Genomic DNA, 22513 nt, shown 5'->3' with positions numbered 1-22513 from the left:
AGCGTCGCGAGCGAACTTCCTGTGTCTGCTTTTGCAAACGATCATAACTTGGACTGATGAAATTCATCTTCGAAACGGAATCTCCTTTCCTCTATGTCCGATTTATTCGGTGGATCATTGTTGAAATTTCGTGTTTTTATTTTTCTTTTTTTTTTGGTGTAAAACTCATGGCCTGGGGGCCACATTTGGCCCCCTACATAATTTTAAACGGTCCTCAAAAACCAATCATGTACATCAACTTCATAATTATTGGTAACATACCAACATTGAAAATATTTTTTTTTTTGGTCACCACTTCCTTTTAAAATGAACTGAATACTTTTATAGTGTATGAATTGAAAAACGTATCATCGATCAAGTTGCTGCGTATCTGCAATCGCAGATGTATTTTTTCTGTGTTCCAGAGAGCCGACAAATGTTGCAAAATAAATAAATGCAATGCCATGACTTTATGCACGACGTCAAATTGCGATTAAAGCAAACGGTACACATCGGAGCAGTGTAGCGCGTCACGCGGTCGTGATTCGTTTGGAGCAAAGTGGAATAAAAACAGCAACAATGGAAGGAAATCCCCGGCAGAGGCCAAACGCTCGAGCGGACGCTCGGATTCGGCAAAACATTCCCATCGTTTTCTCTTCGGGGGCTCACGTTTGCGTCGTTTTATGAGGGGAACAAAAATTAGAAAAGGAGAAGCCGAAACAATTGAGAGTAGGGCGGGCGGGGGGTGGTGGTGGGGGGGGTGTTGTCATTGTTTGATTGAGGGAGGCTATCGATCCACAGGAAATGATGCAAAAGGAAAACCAGTAGATAAGCGAGGCCCCGTTTTAAAAAGAGGGAAGGAAGCATGAGCGCAAAACTTTCCTCCACCCCGACTGGACGCGCCGTGCAAGAAACGGAAGCTCGTCTTAAGTTTGGGAGGGGAGGGCCGGGGGGGGGGGCGGGGAAACTCCCCCCCCCCCAAAAAAAAAATAAATAAAAAAATAAATAAAACCGCTTGGAAAGATGGCACATAATGGAACGCATCCCTTTTTGGAAATGCTCAAATCTTTTAATACGGGTGAGTGCGTCCATATTGATGGATTTTTAAACATTGAAGACTTTTTACTCACTTTGTTTACTGCGTGCTCAATATTTGGAGGACGGGCGGGAGGACGTTTTGTTGACCTCGACGACCGCCCAGGGCCAAAATCTTGGAGTCCTTCGCTTTATTTTATTAAATACACACAAAATAAAAACCCAATCTTTTTTTATTAACATATTGATCACCTTATTGCTCGGATTGAGTGTGAATGACAGTGTATATTTCAAAAATGGGGATAAATATGTAAAGCCGGAGGAAAAAGGATATTTTTATTCCATTGTCTTTAAATTTTTAAATGCTAGAATTTTTTTTTTTTAAATACTTTCGTAACTATGCTCTTTGTTTGTGGGTCGAATGGATGTGTTGTGATGTTTAATCATAAAAAAAATAGTTTTTAAAATGCCAGCAGTAGTTGTATTCACATCCCATTCTTTAAAAATATTCTCTCTGGATTTATTATATATACTATAGCGCAAGTTATACCAGCTTTAATGTTTCATAATAAGCAAATAATATTTTATTGGCTGTTTTTGTTTTGTTTTTAGAATTATGAAGGCTCCTTTTTCATTATTACACTATTTCAGAAGAAAAAAACATTTTTATCCTATTTTTGCTTGGTTTTTATAAACACGGGATCATCTTCGAACAACTTCATAATCATAAAACAAAATTAGATAAACGTTTTTTTGTTTTTAGAATTATGAAGGCTCCTTTTTCACTACTACTAAAACTATTTTCAGAAGAAAAAAAAACATTTTTATCCTATTTTTGCTTTTTTATAAACAGAAGGGATCATCTTCGAACAATTTCATAATCATAAAACAAAATTAGATTTTATTGGATAAACATTTTGTTATTTTTTTAGATTTATGAAGATTCATTTTTCACTACTACTCACACTATTTTCAGAAGAAAAAAAACATTTTTTTTTTATCCTATTTTTGCTTTGTTTTTATCAACGCAAGGGATCATCTTCGAACAATTTCATAATCATAAAACAAAATTAGATTTTATTGGATAAACATGTTGTTATTTTTTTAGATTTATGAAGATTCATTTTTCACTACTACTCACACTATTTTCAGAAGAAAAAAAACATTTTTTTTTTTATCCTATTTTTGCTTCGTTTTTATCAACGCAAGGGATCATCTCCGAACGATTTCATCACCATAAAAGAATCGCAGTTATGCTGCAACTGTACGAACGTATATAATAAGCGAGCGGCCGGTGCGGAACCCACACAGCAGAGGGACGTGATGTAAGGTTTTATGTAACGCGCCAACTATAGCAGCAGCAGCAGTCAATGACGGTGGGCCGCGGCTCATCCGAACCCTTCAAACCACCCCGCGGATGACAGATCTCGTCTTTGCCGGTTTAGATTTGCGACGGATTGGACGGACGAGGCTGCCGAGGGCCGCATCGGCGGTGTGGCGATTGTGATTTTTAGCGGATTTGGCCGTCCGCTCCGTTGCCAATCGGTGTCAAAGGTCTGTAACCGACCACAGCCGTTTTCTGAGCCCTTGGCGCCTATCTGGGGTGACTTCGGGGTAGACCGTGAACCGTTGGTCCCCGGCCAATCGCAGGGTAGACTTAGACAGAGGAACATTTGCACCGACAGGCAATTCAGAGTCTTGGGTGAACCCGCCGGAGTAACCGGAGAACACCCACCTAAGCACGGGGGAGGGCATGAACCCGGGCACCAGAACGGTCGTCCGGCACATAGCACGAATCGATGTTCCTTTGCATTTCCGACTTGCTTTTCTCTCGATGAACGACCGGCATTGCCCAAAACTTTAACGCTGTTCGGATGCGACGACCAGTCCCTCCTAAGACTCTGCGCTGTCTTCGTTCCAGGCGACCTGATCCTGGCCTTCTGCTTGTCGGTGCTGGTGGGCCTGCTTCTGGGGGCCCTGGTCTACGTCCTGCTGACCTGGGCGTCCCGCCGCAGGGCCACCGCCCGCATCACCCGACGCTCCCGCAAGAAACCCGGCAAACCGCCGCGGTCTCAGATCCCGCCGGACGGCCAGCTGGGCCTGTACCGGAGCACCTTCCTCGGCGTCTACCGCCAGCCCTCCCTGGAGCCGGTGGGACCTCTGGGGAGCAAACCGGGTCCGGAGACATCCACCTTTCGTCCTCTGCCCCGGAGAGGCAGCCCGGAGATGGGAGAAGACACCGAGGTCGATTCGGCCCACTCGGAGTCCCCGGTTCCGAACAAGCGTCACTCCTTCTGGCTGGGTGGTAACGGACTGAAGGGTTTTCTCCCCTCGCAGACGCCGCCGCCGGCCTACAACAGCATCATCCACGCCTTCCAAGAGTCCTCCACTTGAAAGCCGCCCCCTCCCAGTCAAGTACTCGAGACCATCAAGTCCACTCAGAAATGGGTTTTACATTAGACGCGTTTAAAGATGCTGGCTGAACACGTGCCAAGACTGGAAAAATACGCAAAATCTGGCTGTCAGGTTCTTGATTTTCCATTTGCAGATCTCGCGCCTGTGCCAAAACCCCCTCCGACCTCTCTATAACTTGTCCTCCTACGTTTGATAAATATGTATGATCATTCCCGCGCGGTTTTATTGTTTTAGTGTCCCTTCAAAGGTTGAAGGTGCCTGAAGGGAATCCGCGCAAATGTGCCGGAAACGCAGACATTTTTCACAAATTTTTCATGCTTGCTTTTGAAAATTGTTACCGCTGACAAATAAAAAGTTTTTTTCCGCAGTTTTAAGATTCTCAGCATTTTCAGCATGTGCGGACACACAACTGGTTCATCTAAAATCCATTTGAATGGATCTGGTTCACGTTTGACACGAAGGATGACAATGTAAAAAATATTGTCATTTTCATCTAGTTTCCTATCGCCCTTAAGCCTTTAGGGCAAGGGCGTCAAGCTCGTTTTTTGTCGCGGGCCACACTGACGTTCTGATTTCCCTCAGAGGGCCGTGATCAAAATCTTTCACTTCATGATATTTACAGATGACATTTATGAACTAGTTTTGAATCAGAAATCAATTGTAATCGGTTCTTCAACTATTGTTCATGTTTGGTGACACAAAAAATGCTTGAAATATCTCAACTTGATCATTTATGACATGACAATTTGAAATTTTGTTCCAGATTATCATGGAAGTCGATAGACATGATTTGCCTCGGCGGGCCACACAAAATCGAGCAGGGGGCCGGATCTGGCCCCCTGCGCCTTGAGTTTGACACCGGTGCTTGAGCGTAAAATGATGGCATTTGAGCTTGTTTGAGATTGTGGTTCGAAACTTGGGCTCAGGGTCAGTGGAACCAGTCAAAAAAAAAAAATCAAGACTAACATGAAGAAATGGATGAACCCCAAATGGAGATGAACGCAAACAAATTATGGAGCCGCCCGCTCGACTCTCGCTTGCATCTGTCAAAAAGTCCAAATGAACACTGCCAAGTTGGACTCTTCCTGCTTGTATACACAGCATCATGATGGATTGGTGAGTCCCGAATGGGAAATATTGGTTATGTCTTTTCATTTCCATACGTCACACGATGGCAGTTGCGTGAGCCGCCCCATCCCCGAGAACCAATCCCCCCTCGAAAATTCGGCCAAATCACATTTCGCCCCGCAGAAAGACGCGCCCTCGGGTGGCTCGCGCGCATCTCCGCGGCAGCATCCGTCTCCGCTGAGTCCGACTTGCAATTCGGCGTGCGTCCAAGGCGCCTAACCCTCCCCAGGGCGCAGCCCCCTTCCTGCTTGGCATAAAAAAAAAAAAAAAAAAAAAAGTGCGCAACCGAGGCGGGAGCGGACTGCACACGCTCGTTGCAGCCAGTCAGCGCCTGGACCGGGATCCGCGTCGCCGGTACGTACGACTGCAACCTGCTTTGTCTTTACGGCACATATTTCCATCATCTAAGCCATCCGTCGCCTTTATTCCACGTTAGCGTGTCCGAATACTTCCGTGCACACACATAATATGATTTTTGATTTCACAAACATGCAGCCGCATGTGGTGAAAAATGATGACGCGTACGCGAAGCTGTCAAAATGCATCGAGCAAACTGTTACCACCAACGGGAACGGCCCGGTTCTGTCAATGCGGCAGCTGTTGTTGCAGAGACACGCGCTGGTGTGATACATTTGTGTTAAGATTCAAAGAAAGAAAGAAAGAAAGAAAGAAAGAAAAATGTGACTCTCAAGGTTGATGCTGCGGAATGAAAATTATTCAACAAAAGCGACATCCCGTATCGTGTAGGCTGGATTTATTTTTCATGATTATTATTATTGGCCCCTTCCTGTCTTCTGAGTAACGATTATGCACTGCAACAGGGGAGAGACGTCAAGGGATGGGCCAGCGGGGTCAAACTCTGAGCCGAACGGTAAAGCCCGTCACGTCACGTCCACTCCGCGACTGAACCGAGTCGACGCCGGACCGAGAACGGGAGCAGAGAGCCGCCGTCCAACCGTCGGGGCTTTTCATCTGAATGGAAACATGGACGCCTTCCACGGAGGCTCTTTGACTCAACATGTCCAGAAGCTATGAGGTAGGGGAGGGGGGGGGGGGTTGTTGTCACCATATCCTGGCCACGATTCGTCCCAAAAAAAAAAAAAATCTCAAATCAACGCACATAAACTCCGCAAGATAAAGCTACGCAATCCCTTTGAATCGGTCACAAAACTAAACCAGTCCTGGATCGAGCCGGGAAGATTTTCCTCTAGTTGTTGGTTCTTCAATCTGGAAAAATCTGAACGGACGTACCTAAATCCTGCCTCTGGGTAAAAAAAGATATGCGGTCGTCTGCACGGCAATTTTAATCCCTCAGCAGTTTCAAATGGAAAAAAAAGAAAGAAAGAAAGAAATCCGGGTTCCAGGCAAAGCCACGGAAATCTAAATTGATACGCATAAGCGCGGCTTCCAAATAAAATCCTTTCAATCCGTCGGCAAATCAAACTGAAAACAGACGAGTGCAGGATCCATTGAAAGCTAAGCGACTGTTGGCGTCAATGTGTAAAAACGGTCATATTTACAACGGATAACGATGATAAAAGCTACGTACGGTCGCTTGAATAGGTCAAAAATTGAAAATGTACACAGATCAGCGGATTGTCCAGATAAAGCTATGCAGACATCTCTATGGTTTGTTGAATCACACCCAAAAAAAAAAAAAGAATAAAACCAAAGATTCACTCTACAAAAAAAACTGTGCAGTCGGCCGCATAGTCCTTTGAATCGGTTAGCGAAGCAAATGCTACGCTAAAGTAAATAAATACAAGTTCCGACAAAGCCGTGCTACGCGGCCCCCGGCGTGGCAGGTGGATTCGGTCCCCCCCCCCCCAAAAAAAAAGGAAGAAAATCAACCCGGCTCTAAATTTTGTTCCGCTTTCGTCGAAAAAAGGTTACGCGGTCGTGCACGTAGTCGACTTGTTCAAGGTATGCGGTGGAATCGGTCAGAAATGAGACAGCCGGTCCGCCCGGGCAAATGACGGCGGTCGGCGACATCGTCGCCTCCGTCCGCAGTGACTGTTGCCATGGCGATTCTTCTGTTTAGTCTTTGACTGTCACACTCGTTTGATCTCGCTCTCCATCGCCGAGTCGTTTCTCGGGTCTTTTGTTTTACATTTAGAGAAAAGTAGGGAGATTCTGATTCTCTTGTTCCCCCCCACCCCGGCCTAATTTAATGCGGAACCCAAAGCGAGCTTTGAAATTCCAATTTGAAACCTGAACTAACTTTAGTCCAAGACCCTGACTTGAAACCTTTAGCCTCGTTTAAAACCCAAACGTTGACTGTGAAGCTGAATTTCAAACCCTGACCCTGAGTTGAAGCCCTAAACTCAGTTTCCAAGCCTAATTTGAAACCCGAACCCCGGTTTGAAACCTCAACTTAAAACCCTTTTCTCGGCTTGAAACGTGAAAGGCTAAAACCTCCATCGCGGTCCATTCTGACGCAGTCCTATCGTGACGCGCAGTCAGCGGTTTTTGGCGCACCTATCGAAAGATCCGACAGTGAGCGTCCGCCCGTCCTTCCCTCTGTCCGTCCAGCCGGGCCACTCAGTAGGGATGTTGGCGGCCGTGGAACACGGTCCCATCCTGTGCAGCGACTCCAACATCCTGTGCCTGTCCTGGAAGGGCCGCGTGCCCAAGAGCGAGAAGGACAAACCGGTGTGTCGCCGGCGCTACTACGAGGAGGGATGGCTGGCCACGGGCAACGGGCGCGGCGTGGTGGGCGTCACCTTCACCTCCAGCCACTGCCGCAGGGACAGGAGCACCCCGCAGAGGATCAACTTCAACCTGAGGGGCCACAACAGCGAGGTACCGCGCGGCCAGTTTGGCGTTTCGCAGTGCACCGGGGGTGGCGGGCTACCGAATGGAACGCCAGGTTACCAGCGACGGCAAAAAACAAGCGGCGTAGCAATAACCTCAGAATGGGACGTGGAATATTCGGAAATAACTGTCGCACGGGAAAGAAAGAAAGAAAGAAACGGGAGAACCAAATTCAAAAGGGTTTCCGGGAACAGGCTGATGGTCATCGTAGAACAGGAAATGGAACACAAGTGTAACAAATTGACAATAGCCGTGGACTGGAAATCAACAGGGGCCGTACTAAACGAACAAATGTTGCTAAATGGATGTAAAGATACCAAAGATAGAAAAGAGGAACGGTGCTGCGCTAACCATAGTTCAGGAAATGGAATCACACGGTACCAATCGAGAAGGCAGCTTGACGGGCGACGAAGACCACCGGCCACCCCGTCAGGTTTGAAAGCTACAACCGCACCAAACCAGCTGAACCCCCCCCCCCCCCCCAATACACCCGCAAGCTAGCTAGCATGCAGCTAAAAACCACACGTAGATGTCAACCATTTGTGCGTCCAGTATTTGTGGTGCGCTGCAGGTGGTTCTGGTGCGCTGGAACGAACCGTTCCAGAAGTTGGCCACGTGTGACATGGAAGGAGGAATTTTCGTGTGGATTCAGTACGAGGGCAGATGGTCGGTGGAGCTGGTCAACGACAGAGGAGCCCAAGTGAGTCTTTGGGATTCGGCGTACAAAGATGTGGTCAAAACCGCGTGGGCAACTTGCCGCTCCGGTCGGGAACGCCACTTTTCGCTGGGAACGGCGACAAAGGGTCACGCGGCGGTGTTCTGGTCCGCGCCACAGGTGAGCGACTTCACGTGGTCCCACGACGGCACGCAGGCGCTGATCGCCTACCGCGACGGCTTCGTGCTGGTGGGCTCGGTCAGCGGGCAGCGCCACTGGTCCTCGGAGATCAACCTGGAGAGCCAGATCACGTGCGGCATCTGGACGCCCGACGACCAGCAGGTGGGCGCGCCACACGGAATATTTCAGTCTATATATGACAACGTTTCACTTTGTGGAGTGTGGATGAAGGCGTTTTAGCAGTGCGTGACTTGAAGAGTGACCGTAATTTATCATGTTTTGTTCCCCCCCAAAAATTGTCAAAAGTCAATAGTGCACATTATATACATCGGTATAGGGGAAAATGGGGGAAAAAAAAAAACAAAAAAAATCACATTTTCTAAATGTATGCCGCCGTCGAGAGGTTACGAAAAAGATGTCCGCTTTCGTTCCAATATGGCGCCGCCGACACCTAAAAGGTGATGAGGAAGGTGCGGTCTACACTTTCGTTCCAGTGTTACGGGTACAAATGACTGCATATACGTACAGTTGGGCTCATAAGTTTGCATTCCCAGGCAGAATTGGTGAAATGTTATTTTCAAATATGACTGAAGATCAACCACTGTTAATTTCTTTGTGGTTACGTTTTGTTGGATGATATTTTTTTTTTCCCTGAAATGCTCCGGTAATCCCGTTACAATAAAATTGAACGTGTTTTTCCGTGCCCTTCGTGTTTCCTTTAAATAACTGGACCCGTCTTACGAATTCTGCCCGGGTAATCAAAGGTGCGGACTGTCTTTTCTCATCCACTGAATAAAAGCAGGGCTGTGCATTTCAAAACAAGAGCATGTCGATAAAAAAGAAAGCATTGTGTGTTCAAATAAAGTTGTTGTTTTGTTTTTTTTTCCCCGCAAAAAAAACTAATAAATGGTTTGATCATATCGATAGAAGCAAAATCGTGCATTGTAAAAATGGACTCTACATATTTCGAAGGGTTTAACAAGTTTGGGGGTGCGCGTTATACATGGCAAATTGGGATAAATTCTTGGGATGCGCGACAGGGACGCAGTAAGCCGCATCCGAGGTGCTTTTCAGGTCTTGTTCGGAACGGCCGACGGCCAGGTGATCGTGATGGACTGCCACGGCCGCATGCTGGCGCACGTGCTGCTGCGCGAGTCCGACGGCATCGTGGGCATGTCCTGGAACTGCCCCGACTTCCTGGTGGAGAACAGCACGGAGAGCGACACCGACTCCGACGACAACTTCCTGCCTTTAGGTCCTGACCGTCACACGTTTGCCCTTTTCGATGTTCGAGAAGCAGCGCGTGGTGCATTCGCCGAGGTTTTTCTTTACGCCGTGTTGCGAGTCAATACTTTGATGTTACCGACGATGAGGCAGCCTCTTGTTCGGCGCCAGTGGGACAGCAGCTGCCGTGTCAGTCTTAAGACCTCGTGCGGCGCCGCCGGTGGCCGAATGACAAATACTGACTGCGGCTTGACGTTTTTGTGCTTAGTGCGGCGAGTGAAGCCTTTGCTGACCGTCACCTTCCTGTCGGGAGAAATCAGCTTGATGAGCAACTACGACGACTTGTCCCCCGCCGTCATTCGCTCGGGTTTGAAAGGTACGACCGCCTTCGAGCTCGACGCGTCACGCGCTCGCCGTACGGCGCCGGCGAACTACTCGACTCGGGTCGCTTTGCAGTGCAGCGGTTTGGCAGATAGTCGGCAATTTTTACCCCAGAAAAGCGGAAGCAATTTGCTGCCGATCGCAATTCAAGTTTACCGTCGAAATGAACATAAATATTTGTCATTTCTTCCGCGTATTAAGCAAGCAAGCTTTATAAATGACCCTGCTAGCTTAATGCTAACACAGGAAGCATCAGCTGTCGTTGCATTCGAAGCCTTTGAGCCGCCGCTACTTGAGTACGAACGGAGGAAGACAACATCGAAAATACTCCCGATGACATAATCTCTACTAAAAATGGGCAATATTTTTGCAGTTTCCTGACTCACAGAGAGTCGTGGTGACTCATATTTCTTTGACTCATTTTGCAGCCATTCCGGGGCAAAAATGTCCGTCGCGTTGTTCGCCGGAGAACGGAACAGATTAATAGCGCTTGACTTTCACTTGCTTTCGATGGCGAACGACGACGCGAGCGCAAAGGGAGGCTAAACCCCGTCCCGCGCGTTTCCAGATGTGGAGGCGCAGTGGTGCTCCCAGGGCGACCTCCTGGCCGTGGCCGGCTTGGAGCGACACGGGCTGGCCTCCGACGCCGGCGGGACCAGGAACGCTCTGGTTAAGTTCTACAACGTGCAAGGGGAGCACATCTACACCCTGGAAACGCCGGCGCAGGTACCGACGTTGTCAGGGTCAGCTAGCCTCTTCCTCTCTCCAGCAATCTACGTTAGTTGAGGTTGCTGACTAAGCAGCTCTCACAAACAAGCCTTTTCGTTTCCCCAAAGACTGTTTTAATATGTGCAAAACATGGCCGAGATTACTTCGTCCATCCATCCATTTTCTGAGCAGATTATCCCCAGGGTCAAAGGTTGCCAGAGTGCTGGAGCCAATCCCGGCCCATCTCTGGGCAGGAGGCGGAGTACACCCCGAACTGCTTGCCAAGCCATCGCAGGGCACATAGAAACAAACACATTCACACCTACAGGCAATTTCGGCTCATCAGTTAACCTACCTCGCACGTTACCGTCACGAAAATAATACAAGAGCTCGATCCCTTAACCCCTATCGGGAAAAGGGAATCTTCAGTCAGTGTAATAGTCTCGGTCCTTAGACTCTCATCGGTAGTTTACACCGGCGGGCGTCAAACTCAAATTTACAGTTGGCCAAAGTTGGAAACTCAACAAAGTCGTGGGCCAAGGTCGAACAAATTCAAGCTTTTAATACGGAACCAAACACGTGTGTAATACTTGCCATACCGGCGGGGCAGCTCTGGTATTAATTTGAAATCGCCTCGCGGGCCAAATCATGGAAAAGTTGAGCCCATTAAAACTCTGTTGCTAATCAAAAGACCAGCACCTATTGAGTCAGTTAGTCGCATTATCGCCACCCGCAGGACCAGAGCGGAACAGGAAGTACCAACGGTAAGACGACGAGTTTGTCACCAGTTGAAGGCTGTCACGATTATCTGTGCTATATTTGATCAGCGCCGCGGAGTGAGGAAAAGGCAAGGTAGGAGAGGGTGTTCCGCTCACCGAGTTATCGCCACCTACTGGAGCGGAGTGTGCCAGCGCCAGCCAAAACCAGATTTTTTTTTTTTTTTTGGTCTCAGGTCTTACGTTGAACCGCTAACGTTGCGCTGCTGGTTTCAGAGGCCCATCACCACCATCTGCTGGGGCCACCGAGACTCCCGGCTGTTCCTGGCGTGCGGGTCGGCCCTGTACGTGGTGCGCGTGGAGCACCGCGTGGCCAGCCTGCAGCTGCTGTGCCAACAGGGCATCGCCAGCGCCCTGCGGGAGGAGAAGGACGTGGGCAAGCTCAACATGCCCTCGCTGCTCTGCTCCTACGTCACCAGCGCCTTCATCCCCACCATCAAGGTGCCGCCCGACAATTGTCCATGAATTCGATTTTACTTCAGCGCTGTCCCCGGTGTAGACCGTGTACCCCGACTCAGCAAAGGTCGCAAAACGCATTTTTGCCGCAGCCCCCGATCCCGGACCCCAACAACATCCGAGACTTTGTCAGCTACCCCACGACGGGCAACGAGCGGCTGCACTGCACCATGAAACGGGCGGAGGACAGCCCCGAGGCAGGCGGCCCGTGCTACACCCTCTACCTGGAGTACCTGGGGGGGCTGGTGCCCATCCTGAAGGGCCGGCGCGTCAGCAAATTGAGGCCCGAGTTTGTCATCACCGATCCCAAAACTGACAGCAAAGCAGGTGACTCGGGTGCGCTTACTAAAAAAAACAAAACAAACAAAAAAAAAACAACAACAACAACAAAAATCAACAAAGTGCTACATCAGGCGTTTGTCTTCTTATTCGGAAACGCATATTCCATTGAATTTGGGATTCACTGGATTTGTACATGCATTTAAAAAGGCGGAGGAATGAAGATTAGCCAAAGTAGAACGCAATACATGTGGGTGAATGAGCGTGGCGGAGCCGGAAGGGTGAGGCTGCAGGGAGAAGAGATGGCGAGGGTGGAGGACTTGAAATACTCGGGGTCAACAATACAGAGCAACGGTGGGTGTGGTACGGAAGTGACGAAACGGGTCCAAGCGGGGTGGAACAGCTGGCGGAAGGTGTCTGGTGTTCCGTGTGACAGAAGAGTCAAGGTGAAGGGCAACGTTTCTAAAAGAGCGGTGAGGCCGGCCACGGTGGGCGGATTAGACACGCTGGAACTGAAGAGACGACAGGAAGCAGAACTGGAGGTGGCAGAAATGAAGATCCTGAGGTTCTCGCTTGGATAGGATCAGAAATGAGCTCATTCGAGGGACGCCCAAAGTCGGATGTTTTGGAGACAAGGTTGGAGAGAGCAGACCTGGATGGTTTGGACATGAGAGTGAGCAAATTGGTAGGCGGTTGGTAAGGATGGAGCTGCCAAGGAAGAGAGAGCGAGAAGAAGACCAAAGAAAAGCTTGATGGATGTTGTGAGGGAGGACGTGAAGACTGTGAGTGTTAGCGAGGAAGATGCACGAGATAGGCTTGGATGGAAAAAGATGACACGCCGTGGCCACCCCGAACGGGACAAGCCGAAAGGAAAAGAAGATTTCTTCATTCCTGATTGTCCTCTTTGGTTGTGTTGCATCCGTTTCCAACAACAACATAATTAAGAGTCAGAAAAGTCCGAATGCCTTGGCAACCTCACAGCGGTGACACAACAAGGTCGTCCCGACCCTTCCAAAAACTGAATGTCAGCTCAGGGTAGTCAAGGCGACGGAATACGAACGTCTGCCTTGGCGCTCGATCGGCTGAGCACGTTCTCGGAAAAAAAAAAAAAAAACAAAACACCACCGCTTGTCATTGACCTTGACAGAAATCCAAATTGACAATCACCCGTGTTTTTGTGCCCCCCACCCCCCAGAGGAGGTGTGCGTCAACCCCATGATCTCGTACGCCGACAGCTGCAACTGCTCCGACTCCAGCGACGTGGAGCTCAGTGACGAGTGGGGGGCCAAGAAGTCGCCCAAGTTCTCTCGGGGGAACAGGTGGGCCACGCCTTCGGACAACGTAGCTGAGGGCGGACGGGAATTGCGAGCTCACCGTTGAGCATCGTATTTTTGCTCCGTAGGATTAACTTGGAACCGCGCAAATCTCCCAAACTGTCCCGAGCCCACCAGGAGGGCCAGCGGTCGCCGCGCTTGCCGTCCAAGAAGCCCACGGTTCGATCCCCCAGCCTGACGCGTCGGGAGTTCTCTATGGACGGACTCGCTGGGGTACCTCGCACGCTACCTGGCTGCACACCACGACGGAGTTCCGTCCTGATTTGATACCAACCAACACATTTTTTATGAAGAAAATTGATTGCAGTTGTATAGTATTTTATCTGTACCGTCACATTGTCCAAAGCGCTCTGCAAAACCTCGCAGGCCGCCGTTCATACGCTCATACGACACTGCAAATTGATGCCAGGCCCACTGGTGGCAAATTAAGATTGAGTGTGTTGCTCAAGGACACGTCAACATTTGAAATGATCAGAGACGGGTTTCCGACCGGTCACTGGACAACCCGCTCTACCAGCTGAGCAACAAATGCTCAGTAGAGTAAACGTTATTTGGGACGATTCTACCACTACTTTCCGTTCTATTGGGTAAAATGCATGCTCGATTGGGTTGAAGTCGCCTCCTTTATCTCCATTTCTATTGCGCAAAACATAACGCAAATTTGTACATCTCATAGCCTATCAGCCTAAATTAATATAGTAGTAGACAGTAGTGGGTGGCACGCTGGATCAGCTCACAGTTCTGAGGTCCCAGGTTCAATCCCAGCCCTGTCCGTGCGGAGTTTGCATGTTCACCCCGTGCCTGTGTGGGTTTTCTCTCCGGTTTCCTCCCACATCCCCAAAACATGCAACACTAATTGGACACTCTAAATTGCCCCTCGGTGTGATTGCGGCTGCGACCGTTTGTCTCGATGTGCCCCGCAATTGGCTGGAAACCGGTTCAGGGTGTAGCCCGCCTCCTCCCCGTTGACAGCTGGGTTAAGACCCTCGTGAGGATAAGCGGCTAAGAAAAGGGCTGGCTGGAGTATACGGTAGTCACAACTAGCGTAAAAAGACGTGTATGGACAACATTTCTCGGGCATACCTACCAAACTTTCAAAAAATTCTTTCTAGTTGGAAAAATTGGGAGTGAGCGCATAATCTCGCCCCCACTGTGCAAACGAGTTCACCGAGCGCCGATTACGACCTTGAAATCTTGCGTCGGGGACAATCGTCGTAAAGCGAGGTTCCCCCTTTCGAGCACATTTACGCAGTTTTTCACAAGTGGCTTCTGTCGTTGCGCTCCGCAGCACAATTACCTGGCTCAGGTCACGTCCAACATCTGGGGGACCAAGTTCAAAATCGTGGGACTGGCCTCCTTTCTGCCCGCAAATCTCGGAGCAGGTAAGTGTCGTTTGGGAATTTTATGGTTGAAATCCCTCCGGATTGAAAATAAATTTGACACACCCCAAGAAAGAGCCTCGTTCACAACCCTGGTTCGATGATTGACATCGCCGGCGACGCGCATCCCGAGAGTCGGGCCAATTTCGAGTCCGAGTCCGCGACTTCCGATCGACGTCTGCAAAGTCCTGATTGTTGAATGTCTCTTAAAGGGTTGGATGTGTTAATCGGGATTTTCACAAACTGATACGCTTGACAAATAGAAACTGGATTGCGCACCGGGCGACAAGTGGAGCATTTTCCGTCACTTGCAATCAAAGTCAACGGAGGCCCGATTGTCAGACTCGTCTGAACGTTTACACACCCTAACACAAAGTAATCCGGAACCCAAGACGCCGTCACGTGGCCTTCGACGCCTTAAGTTTTAGCTGGCGTCCAAAGGCCGAGCAGAAAATGGAACGTCTGTGCGGCTTTTCGGGACAATACGGCCGAGTCAAGAGTGCTGACGATCCGGTCACATTTGCGTTTGTCTCTTTCAGTCATCTACAAGACGAGTTTGCTTCATCTGCAACCGCGTCAGATGACCATTTACCTCCCGGAGGTGCGCAAGATATCGCAGGACTTCATGAGCCTGCCCGTGTTCAACCCCAACGTCTTCAGCGAGGACGAGGATGACTTGCCAGGTGTGCTAAAAGCAGGGACCAAAACAAACTAGCCAAATGATACAGGACAAGGTAAAAGTCAAATTCAGAGTACTGACTCAATTCCTGTACTGACTTCAAGGTAAAACGAAGGTATTTCTACTGGGTTACTCCGTAGCCTCGGCTAAAAGGCACTAACCGACCTCTCCCCTTGTCAAGTGATGGGCTCGTCGTCAGGAGACAACCCGCCCTGCACCGTCAACATTCCCATCGCGCCCATCCACAGCCCGGCTCAGGCCATGTCGCCCACTCAGAGCATCGGCCTGGTCCAGTCCCTCCTGGCCAATCAGAACATTCAGCTTGACGTCCTCACCAACCCCACGACCAACGCGGCGGCGGCGTCCGTCTCCATTCCTGTTTCCGACCACAGCCGGGACCCGCCTGTTCCGGCCAGATACCCGAACCCAGGGCAGGCGATCTTCAACGGGCTGGAAATGGCTCCGCTTCTCCCTGGTACGCTGCCTCCTCCGCCGCCCCCTCACCATCTCCCGCCCCAGCCGCCTCGGCAGCAGCACCAGCAGCAGTCCAGGCAGCAGCCGCAGACGTCGCAGCAACTCCATCACCTTCAGCAGGTGCACCACCAGCGGTCTCCGCATCAGCAGCGGCACCAGGTCCAGCAGCACCAGCAGATGCCGCAGAATCCGCCAGCGGTGGCCGGGGGCCACCAGTTCCAGCAGCAGCAGCAGATCCAGCAGCAGCAGCAGCAAATGCAGATGCAACACGAGCAAATGCAACAGCAGCAGCAGCAGATGCAGCAACAGCAGCAGCAGATCCGCCAGCAGATTCAGGAGATGCGGCAGCAGCAGCAGCAGCTCCAGCAGCAGCACCAACAGATCCAACAGCAGCACCAGCAAATGCAGAGGCAGCACCAGCAGATGCAGCAGCAGCTGAAGATGCAGATGACGCTTCCTCCCGCCCCCACCGGATACCCCACCGTCTCCCTCCAGCAGATCCATCTCCTGCCTCCGCTTCCTCCACCACCGACCGGCGAGCCCGGACTGGATCGAGATCACGCGTTGAAGCCGAGCCTGCCCCGGACATTACCCCCTTCCTTTATCACCAGAGACGGCGGATCTGTGGAGATTCAGGCGAGGAAGGTGAATCCTCCTCCTCCCTACCCGGGTACGGTGGCATCTACGGCAGCCGCGGCAGAGGCGCCGATCCAAACTCTGGTCACAAACTGCGACAGCCCGAGCATCCTGGCTCCGGACGCCTGCCTGAAGAAAGATGACTTTTTGCTTCAGCCTGTGACCATACAGTACCCGACACCTCTCGGCTACGAAAGGATCACGACTTTCGACAGCAGCGGTAACGTGGAGGAAGTATGTCGCCCCCGAAGGCGCCTCATCCGGAACCAAAATGCCTACGGTGGCCTCGGCTCGGCCACGCTGAAGGTCACTTCCTCCGAGAATAAAAAGATTCATCTTCCCTACAGCTCGGCGACACTCAGCCGTCTGTCCGTCCCTCGGTATTCCATTCCCAGCGGGGACCCTCCCCCTTACCCCGATCCGGCCAATCAAGTCCCGGTCACCCTCGCTCCTCCGCCACCGAGAATGGAAAGCAGCCTCATTCACGCCACTCTGCGCCGCGACCCCCGCGACGTGATGCTCAAAGTGCCCACTATGATGGACGCCTCCAGGACGCTCCCTACCAAGGCCAAGATGAACAGCGCGGTGGGTTTGACCTACCAGCAGAGGGTGCCCACGGCGCTGTACACGTGCACGCAGTGCAGCAGCAACAGCAGCAGCACCAGTGTCAGCGTTAGCGGCGGCGGGACATCGAGCAGCGGCATCGCGGGCGGCACTGTGGTCAGGCAGGACTTCCCCCCGGAGAAAGGAATACACCACAGCACAATCATTGTGCACTCCAAAAGCCCCTCGCAGTCACCTTACAGCCTCCTGGGTTCCACGGACACCCGCCGGGATAGAACCGTGTACGTCAACTCCGCCTTCACCGAAGACGAGACTCTGAGCAAGCACTGTCACTTGGACAAATCCGTCCATCAGATGACCCTCGGTGACGTCGGCCTCACGGCGAAGCGCCCGCCCCCTTATCAGTGGGACACCTCCACCGCAGAGGAATTCTGGCTTGCCCCGGAGCAAACGATGCTGGCCCCCCCGCCGCCGCCGCCGCCGCCTCACAAGCCCCCTCCTCTCATTCTCGGCCAGACGCAGCACTTGGACGTGACCCGTCTACCGTTCGTCCTCACAAATAAGCCGCCGTCCAATCCCAGCACAAGCACCCTCGGATTCCCGTCGGCCTACCAAATATCCCTCACTCCCTTCCCTCCCGCTGTAAGCCACAGTAGACCCCCCATGCAGAGCTTACAGAACCCCCCACCCCAGTGTGCTCCAAGCAATGTGGTTCTCCCTGTCCAATTTGCTCAGCAGGACTCCAATTTGGTTTTACCGACAGGGTACTCCACAAGCTTAGCTAACTTGACATGCTGCACCCTGCCACCGATGTACCCAGGGGCCAGCTCCTGCGCCGGACTTCAGCTGCACCCTGTAAACCTTCACCCCTGGAATCCCTACCCCTGCCCGCCACCCATGCAGGACCCCCCTGCACCTCCCCTCCCAACCAAAACCCATCAAATATTAGAGAAGCCCGTTCTCTCGCCTCCCCCTCCGACCGCGCCACCTCCGCCGCCCCCTCTGCCTCCGCCACCGCCGCCCACCGAGCTACCCGCATCTAAATGCCCCGCCGAGGATCTCGCGGAGTCTGGCAACAGCTTTCCGGAGCCGTCTTCCCTCAATGAAAGTCCCGTGCCGCAGGAGTCGGACCGCTTTAACAAAAAAAGCCGCAAGAGACTGGACAGCCGAGCCGAGGAGACCAACATGTCATCGGTGTCCAGAAAGGATGGTCGCACACTGTCCGATTTCAACTCTCTGATTGCCAGCCCGCGACTGGGCAGCAGAGAGAAGAAGAAACCGAAGGGACCCCGGGAGCAGCTCAACAGGACGAAAAAGATAAGCCGAGCCGCCACCGAGTTCCAGGACAGCTCGGAGAGCGAGCCAGAGCTTTTTATCAGCGGCGACGAGCTGATGAACCAGAACCAGAGCGGCAAGAAGAGTTGGAAGAACAAGCGCAGCCTTCGCATGGCCAGCGAGCTGGAGGAGATGAAGTGCCGCAAGGCTCACGAACGGGAGGACCGCAGTTTGGGCAGCCAGGGCTTCGTCTACGTCATGGCTAACAAGCAGCCTCTGTGGAACGAAGCGACCCAGGTCTACCAGCTGGACTTCGGAGGAAGGGTCACGCAGGAGTCTGCAAAGAACTTCCAGATCGAGCTGGACGGCCGACAGGTAACTTGATGGGTTTATGAATGTCATGGCTAGCAAAAGAGTTTGTTTTTTTTTTTTTTGCACTTCTGCCCCATGGTTCGAAGATCCGGGTCTCGGTGTCTGTTCACTGGGTGCGCCGGGTATTCCGTTTCCCTCTCGTATCCCATTTGAGTCCCAGTAAACTCCACGCTTGGTTGATTTTGCGGGAAACCGGAGTACCTGGCGAACGGACCTTCGAACTCGGCTCTCGGGACTGTGACAGACATCCTTACCGCTACCCCGTCGCACTCTTTTCATCCTTTAATCCCCACCCCTGATTATTTTTTTTGAGGTGATGCAGTTCGGACGCATCGACGGGAACGCCTACATCCTGGATTTCCAGTATCCCTTCTCGGCGGTGCAGGCGTTCGCCGTGGCCTTGGCCAACGTGACTCAACGGCTGAAGTGAAATTGGTTCTGCTCGGTTCAACAGTTTCAACGGCGCTAGCTAACATGTTCTTCTGGTATCTCTTGCTTTTCGGTGGAGTCGGCGTCCGTTTATCACCATTTCAAATCGTGAGCACTTTGTCCCGGTATGATGAATGTTTGAAATATTCTATTAAAACAATCCTCCCACGAATAAGCTACTAGATGCACCTTCTGCACAGAATTCGAAAGATTTTTTGTACTGTAGTTTTGCAAACTACAGGCAGAGGATAACAATTTCCCAACTGAGATGCATTGATGCTATTTGGGATATCTTTTGAAAGAAAATATGAAGTTTTACCAAGATAGCAAATATGAAAAGGAGATTTATTTCCATGTAACTATTGTCCACGTACTATGACGAATGTATGACCGAGTATGAGAGTCTATTTTTCTATGAGGTGCTGCGTACATTGTTAATCTGAACAAAATTGTAGGACGATTACCCCAAAACTCGCTCAGCAGTTGTTGTTTTTTTTTTTTTTTTTAAATGCCCCCTGAAATTAGTTTCACCAATCGACGCGAAATTTGGTGGCTCCGTCGACCGTAACAGGACACGGGAAAAACTCTCGAGGACTCGAGCCTGAAAGCGAACAAGAAGAAACCAAAAAGTGTGCAGATTGCAGGTCTGTACCATGTTCAAAACAGGGTGGAAAAGCACACGGCGGTACTGCAGTACGACTACCAGTAGACACGACATTGGGTGGCTGGTACGGAAGTCAATTAGTGCCACCGGGATTTGAATGCGAAATGTAAAGTGAGCACATTTTCAATAGTCGCTACAATTCGGTGTCTAGAATTGACCGTCTGCGCCACCAGGCAGGGTTACTTCAGGTCAGGACCGGACACCCAGCCAACGACAGTTACGGTTTCTTAGTCACATGGTGTCACATACCAAGAAAGCGTAACTGGATCGACTGGCTGTTCGGTTCTGACCTGAAGTAACCCCGGCAGGTGGCACGGACGGTCAATTTTAGACACCGAATTGTAGCGACTATTGAAAATGTGCTCACTACATTTCAAATTCAAATCCCCGGTGGCACATTATTTCATTCCATACCCTGGCGACGACCTCAAGTAGTGCAAAATCAGGTTTTTCTGCTAATAATCAAGGTCAAGTCCGAATCAAATTGTCCACCAGCAAAACAAAACAACACACGTTTGTCTGCATAACACAGCGAAGGCGACTCGTCGTGACTTTATTTGAATATCCCCCCGTAGCGAATGTGATCTGTTCGGCTAATAATTCCGATAAAGCAACAACAACAAGCAAAAACCCCGGAAATCCAAACAAAGCACATTGCGTTCACTTGAGACGAAGGTTACTTTGCGTAAACGCTGACAATTTCCGATGATCATTTCAGCGACTAAAATTCGGTCGGGCCTGCGACATCTCGTTGAAATCGAGGTCGGCGCCATTTCGGGATCGCGCGACTTGTAACGTTCTCGTACGACGCGAGGGAGGCGAAGGTGGGACAATGTTCGGCCGAGGGTGGGCCGGGATGCGAAAAGAAAACCCGATTTGCAGTTTTTTCAGGTCGTCGGCAGGGGGTGGAAGTAAATGTGTGCCGCCGGGATTTGAATTTGAAATGTAAAGTGAGCACATTTTCAATTGTCGCTACAATTCGGTGTCTAGAATTGACCGTCTGCGCCACCAGGCAGGGTTACTTCAGGTCAGGACCGGACACCCGGCCAATCGCAGTGACCCTGTCTTAGTCACGTGACGTCACATACTAAGAAAGCGGAACTGCCCGGTCGAATTTCAGACAGCGAATTGGAGCCAGTTGAATTGCTAACCTTGAAATACAAGTATTGAAAATGTGATCAATTAACATTTTAAATTAAAATCCTAGTGGCACAAATTTACTCCCACAGGGCGGATGCGTCCATCATTGCAGGACCCCCCCAATAAAATACGGCTCAAGGACCCGCGCCTGAAACAAAACGAGAAGTCGGCCATTTTAGTTCAAAGCAAATAATCTGAGGTGAATTTTGTTTTTTTTTTCCTCTCCACCTGGAAAGTTTTATCATCGTCGTTCCCGGAGCTGTCATTTTAATGGTTGTCAAAGCTTCGTGCGTATTAAAAAAAAAAAAAAAAGAAAGGGTGTAAAACCAAGGAGTGACTTTGTGGTTTTTTTGGTCACTTTTGGCTCGTGACGCTGCTTGAAATTTGTGCTCGACTCTTCTCTGAATGTGTCAGTCAGTGCTAATTGTGTGCTAGCAACTGCAAAGTAAGATCACAAACTGCTGCTTACACCGTATTATTTTCATTTTATTTTTGTTATTTCAGTACAGTGTCCCCACGCTGTTTGTGGGTGTCGGCACAACGCCCTGCCGGAAATCGTGAAAAGCTGCCATCAATGGCCTCCCCAAAAAAAAAAAAAAAAAAAAAAAATGCCACAGGCTTGCGCAAAGCACTTTTTCCCCCCCCTTTGCTATCAAACAAGGCAAAAAAAAAAAAAATGTAATCAATCATTAAATGGGCGAATCGTCAATTTACGGAGGAAGGCTGTACAGTTCATACGCATCGAAAAATGAAAAGGCCACCAAGATGTGAGCATGGAAACATTACAACAGCTTTCAAAATGAAATAGTCGCACATTTTGAATCTTAAATCTTAGATCGGTGCTAATGTACAAAGAAAACGACGCTTATTATTTCAAAAGATTTGCTGCTTTATGGTTTTCCGTGCGTGTGTCAGTGATCGGCAATATCGCTTTATGATATATTGTTGTTAAGTTTTGAAGCAGAAAAAAACAAAACAAATGTGAGATGTGACCGTGAGGTTGATCGATTGGCTGGGCAAAATACATCAATAAAATCAATTTATTCCAAACTTTTTGCATTCCGCTTTTGTTTGACTTCATAACCAAAATTTCATTTGTGAGGGGAGAAAGAAAGAAAATAGAAAAGGGGTAATTACCACACAGTTACTTGCAGATGGAGGAAGTCATGACTAAAAAATTGCTTTTCAATTTAAATGGTTTTAATTAATTCAATTTTCATGTTTTTTTTTTTTGGTGCAATTTTTACAATTAATTCTTGTATAGTTTACATCGGCGTAATGAAAGAAAATATTATTGAGAGCGAAGCAACACGTTGCTATATGTTTTTAATTCAAATATGTTTACAAACTAGTAATCATACAGGCAGTGTTGCAACAAAAATGTTCATATATGCTTGTTTGATTTTATTTTAATTAATTAATTATTTTACCAAATCTATTATTTTTTATTTATTTTTCATTTTAAAATTCTATCAATCGATTGGCGTCCGCCTTTCGCCCGAAGTTAGCTGATTTTTTTTTTTTTTTTTTTGTTCTA

The 22513-nt window shown here is 49.7% G+C and overlaps 2 protein-coding genes across 5 annotated transcripts; both read left to right on the top strand.

The window, feature by feature from the left end:
- The first annotated feature begins 948 nt into the window (after window positions 1–948).
- On the top strand, window positions 949–3857 carry myct1b (myc target 1b). Its single transcript, XM_061844161.1, has 2 exons — window positions 949–1057; window positions 2936–3857. Exons 1-2 carry the CDS (start codon window positions 1003–1005, stop codon window positions 3406–3408), a joined length of 528 nt encoding a protein of 175 aa, XP_061700145.1. The 5' UTR covers window positions 949–1002; the 3' UTR covers window positions 3409–3857.
- Window positions 3858–4528: 671 nt separating this feature from the next.
- tulp4b (TUB like protein 4b) lies at window positions 4529–22225 on the top strand. 4 transcript variants are annotated; one of them, XM_061844475.1, is made up of 16 exons: window positions 4529–4911; window positions 5379–5593; window positions 7090–7359; window positions 7943–8071; window positions 8207–8368; window positions 9281–9461; window positions 9699–9806; window positions 10380–10537; window positions 11512–11736; window positions 11844–12078; window positions 13226–13349; window positions 13433–13577; window positions 14653–14746; window positions 15283–15426; window positions 15604–18746; window positions 19057–22225. In XM_061844475.1, the coding sequence occupies exons 2-16, from the start codon at window positions 5576–5578 to the stop codon at window positions 19171–19173; spliced, it is 5253 nt and encodes a 1750-aa protein (XP_061700459.1). In that variant the 5' UTR covers window positions 4529–4911; window positions 5379–5575; the 3' UTR covers window positions 19174–22225. The 4 variants fall into 4 exon arrangements, with proteins under 4 accessions (XP_061700459.1, XP_061700461.1, XP_061700460.1 ...); XM_061844476.1 differs by lacking the exons at window positions 4529–4911; window positions 5379–5593 and having other exon boundaries at window positions 7225–7804; window positions 19057–22224; XM_061844477.1 differs by lacking the exons at window positions 13226–13349; window positions 13433–13577; window positions 14653–14746 and having other exon boundaries at window positions 4530–4911; window positions 19057–22224.
- Window positions 22226–22513: the final 288 nt, after the last annotated feature.

The sequence above is a fragment of the Syngnathoides biaculeatus genome, chromosome 15, assembly GCF_019802595.1.
Source record: "Syngnathoides biaculeatus isolate LvHL_M chromosome 15, ASM1980259v1, whole genome shotgun sequence".
In the NCBI taxonomy this organism is placed as follows: Eukaryota; Metazoa; Chordata; class Actinopteri; order Syngnathiformes; family Syngnathidae; genus Syngnathoides; species Syngnathoides biaculeatus.
The sequence above is the reverse complement of the archived record's forward strand: the minus strand, read 5'-3'. Positions and strand labels throughout refer to the sequence as shown.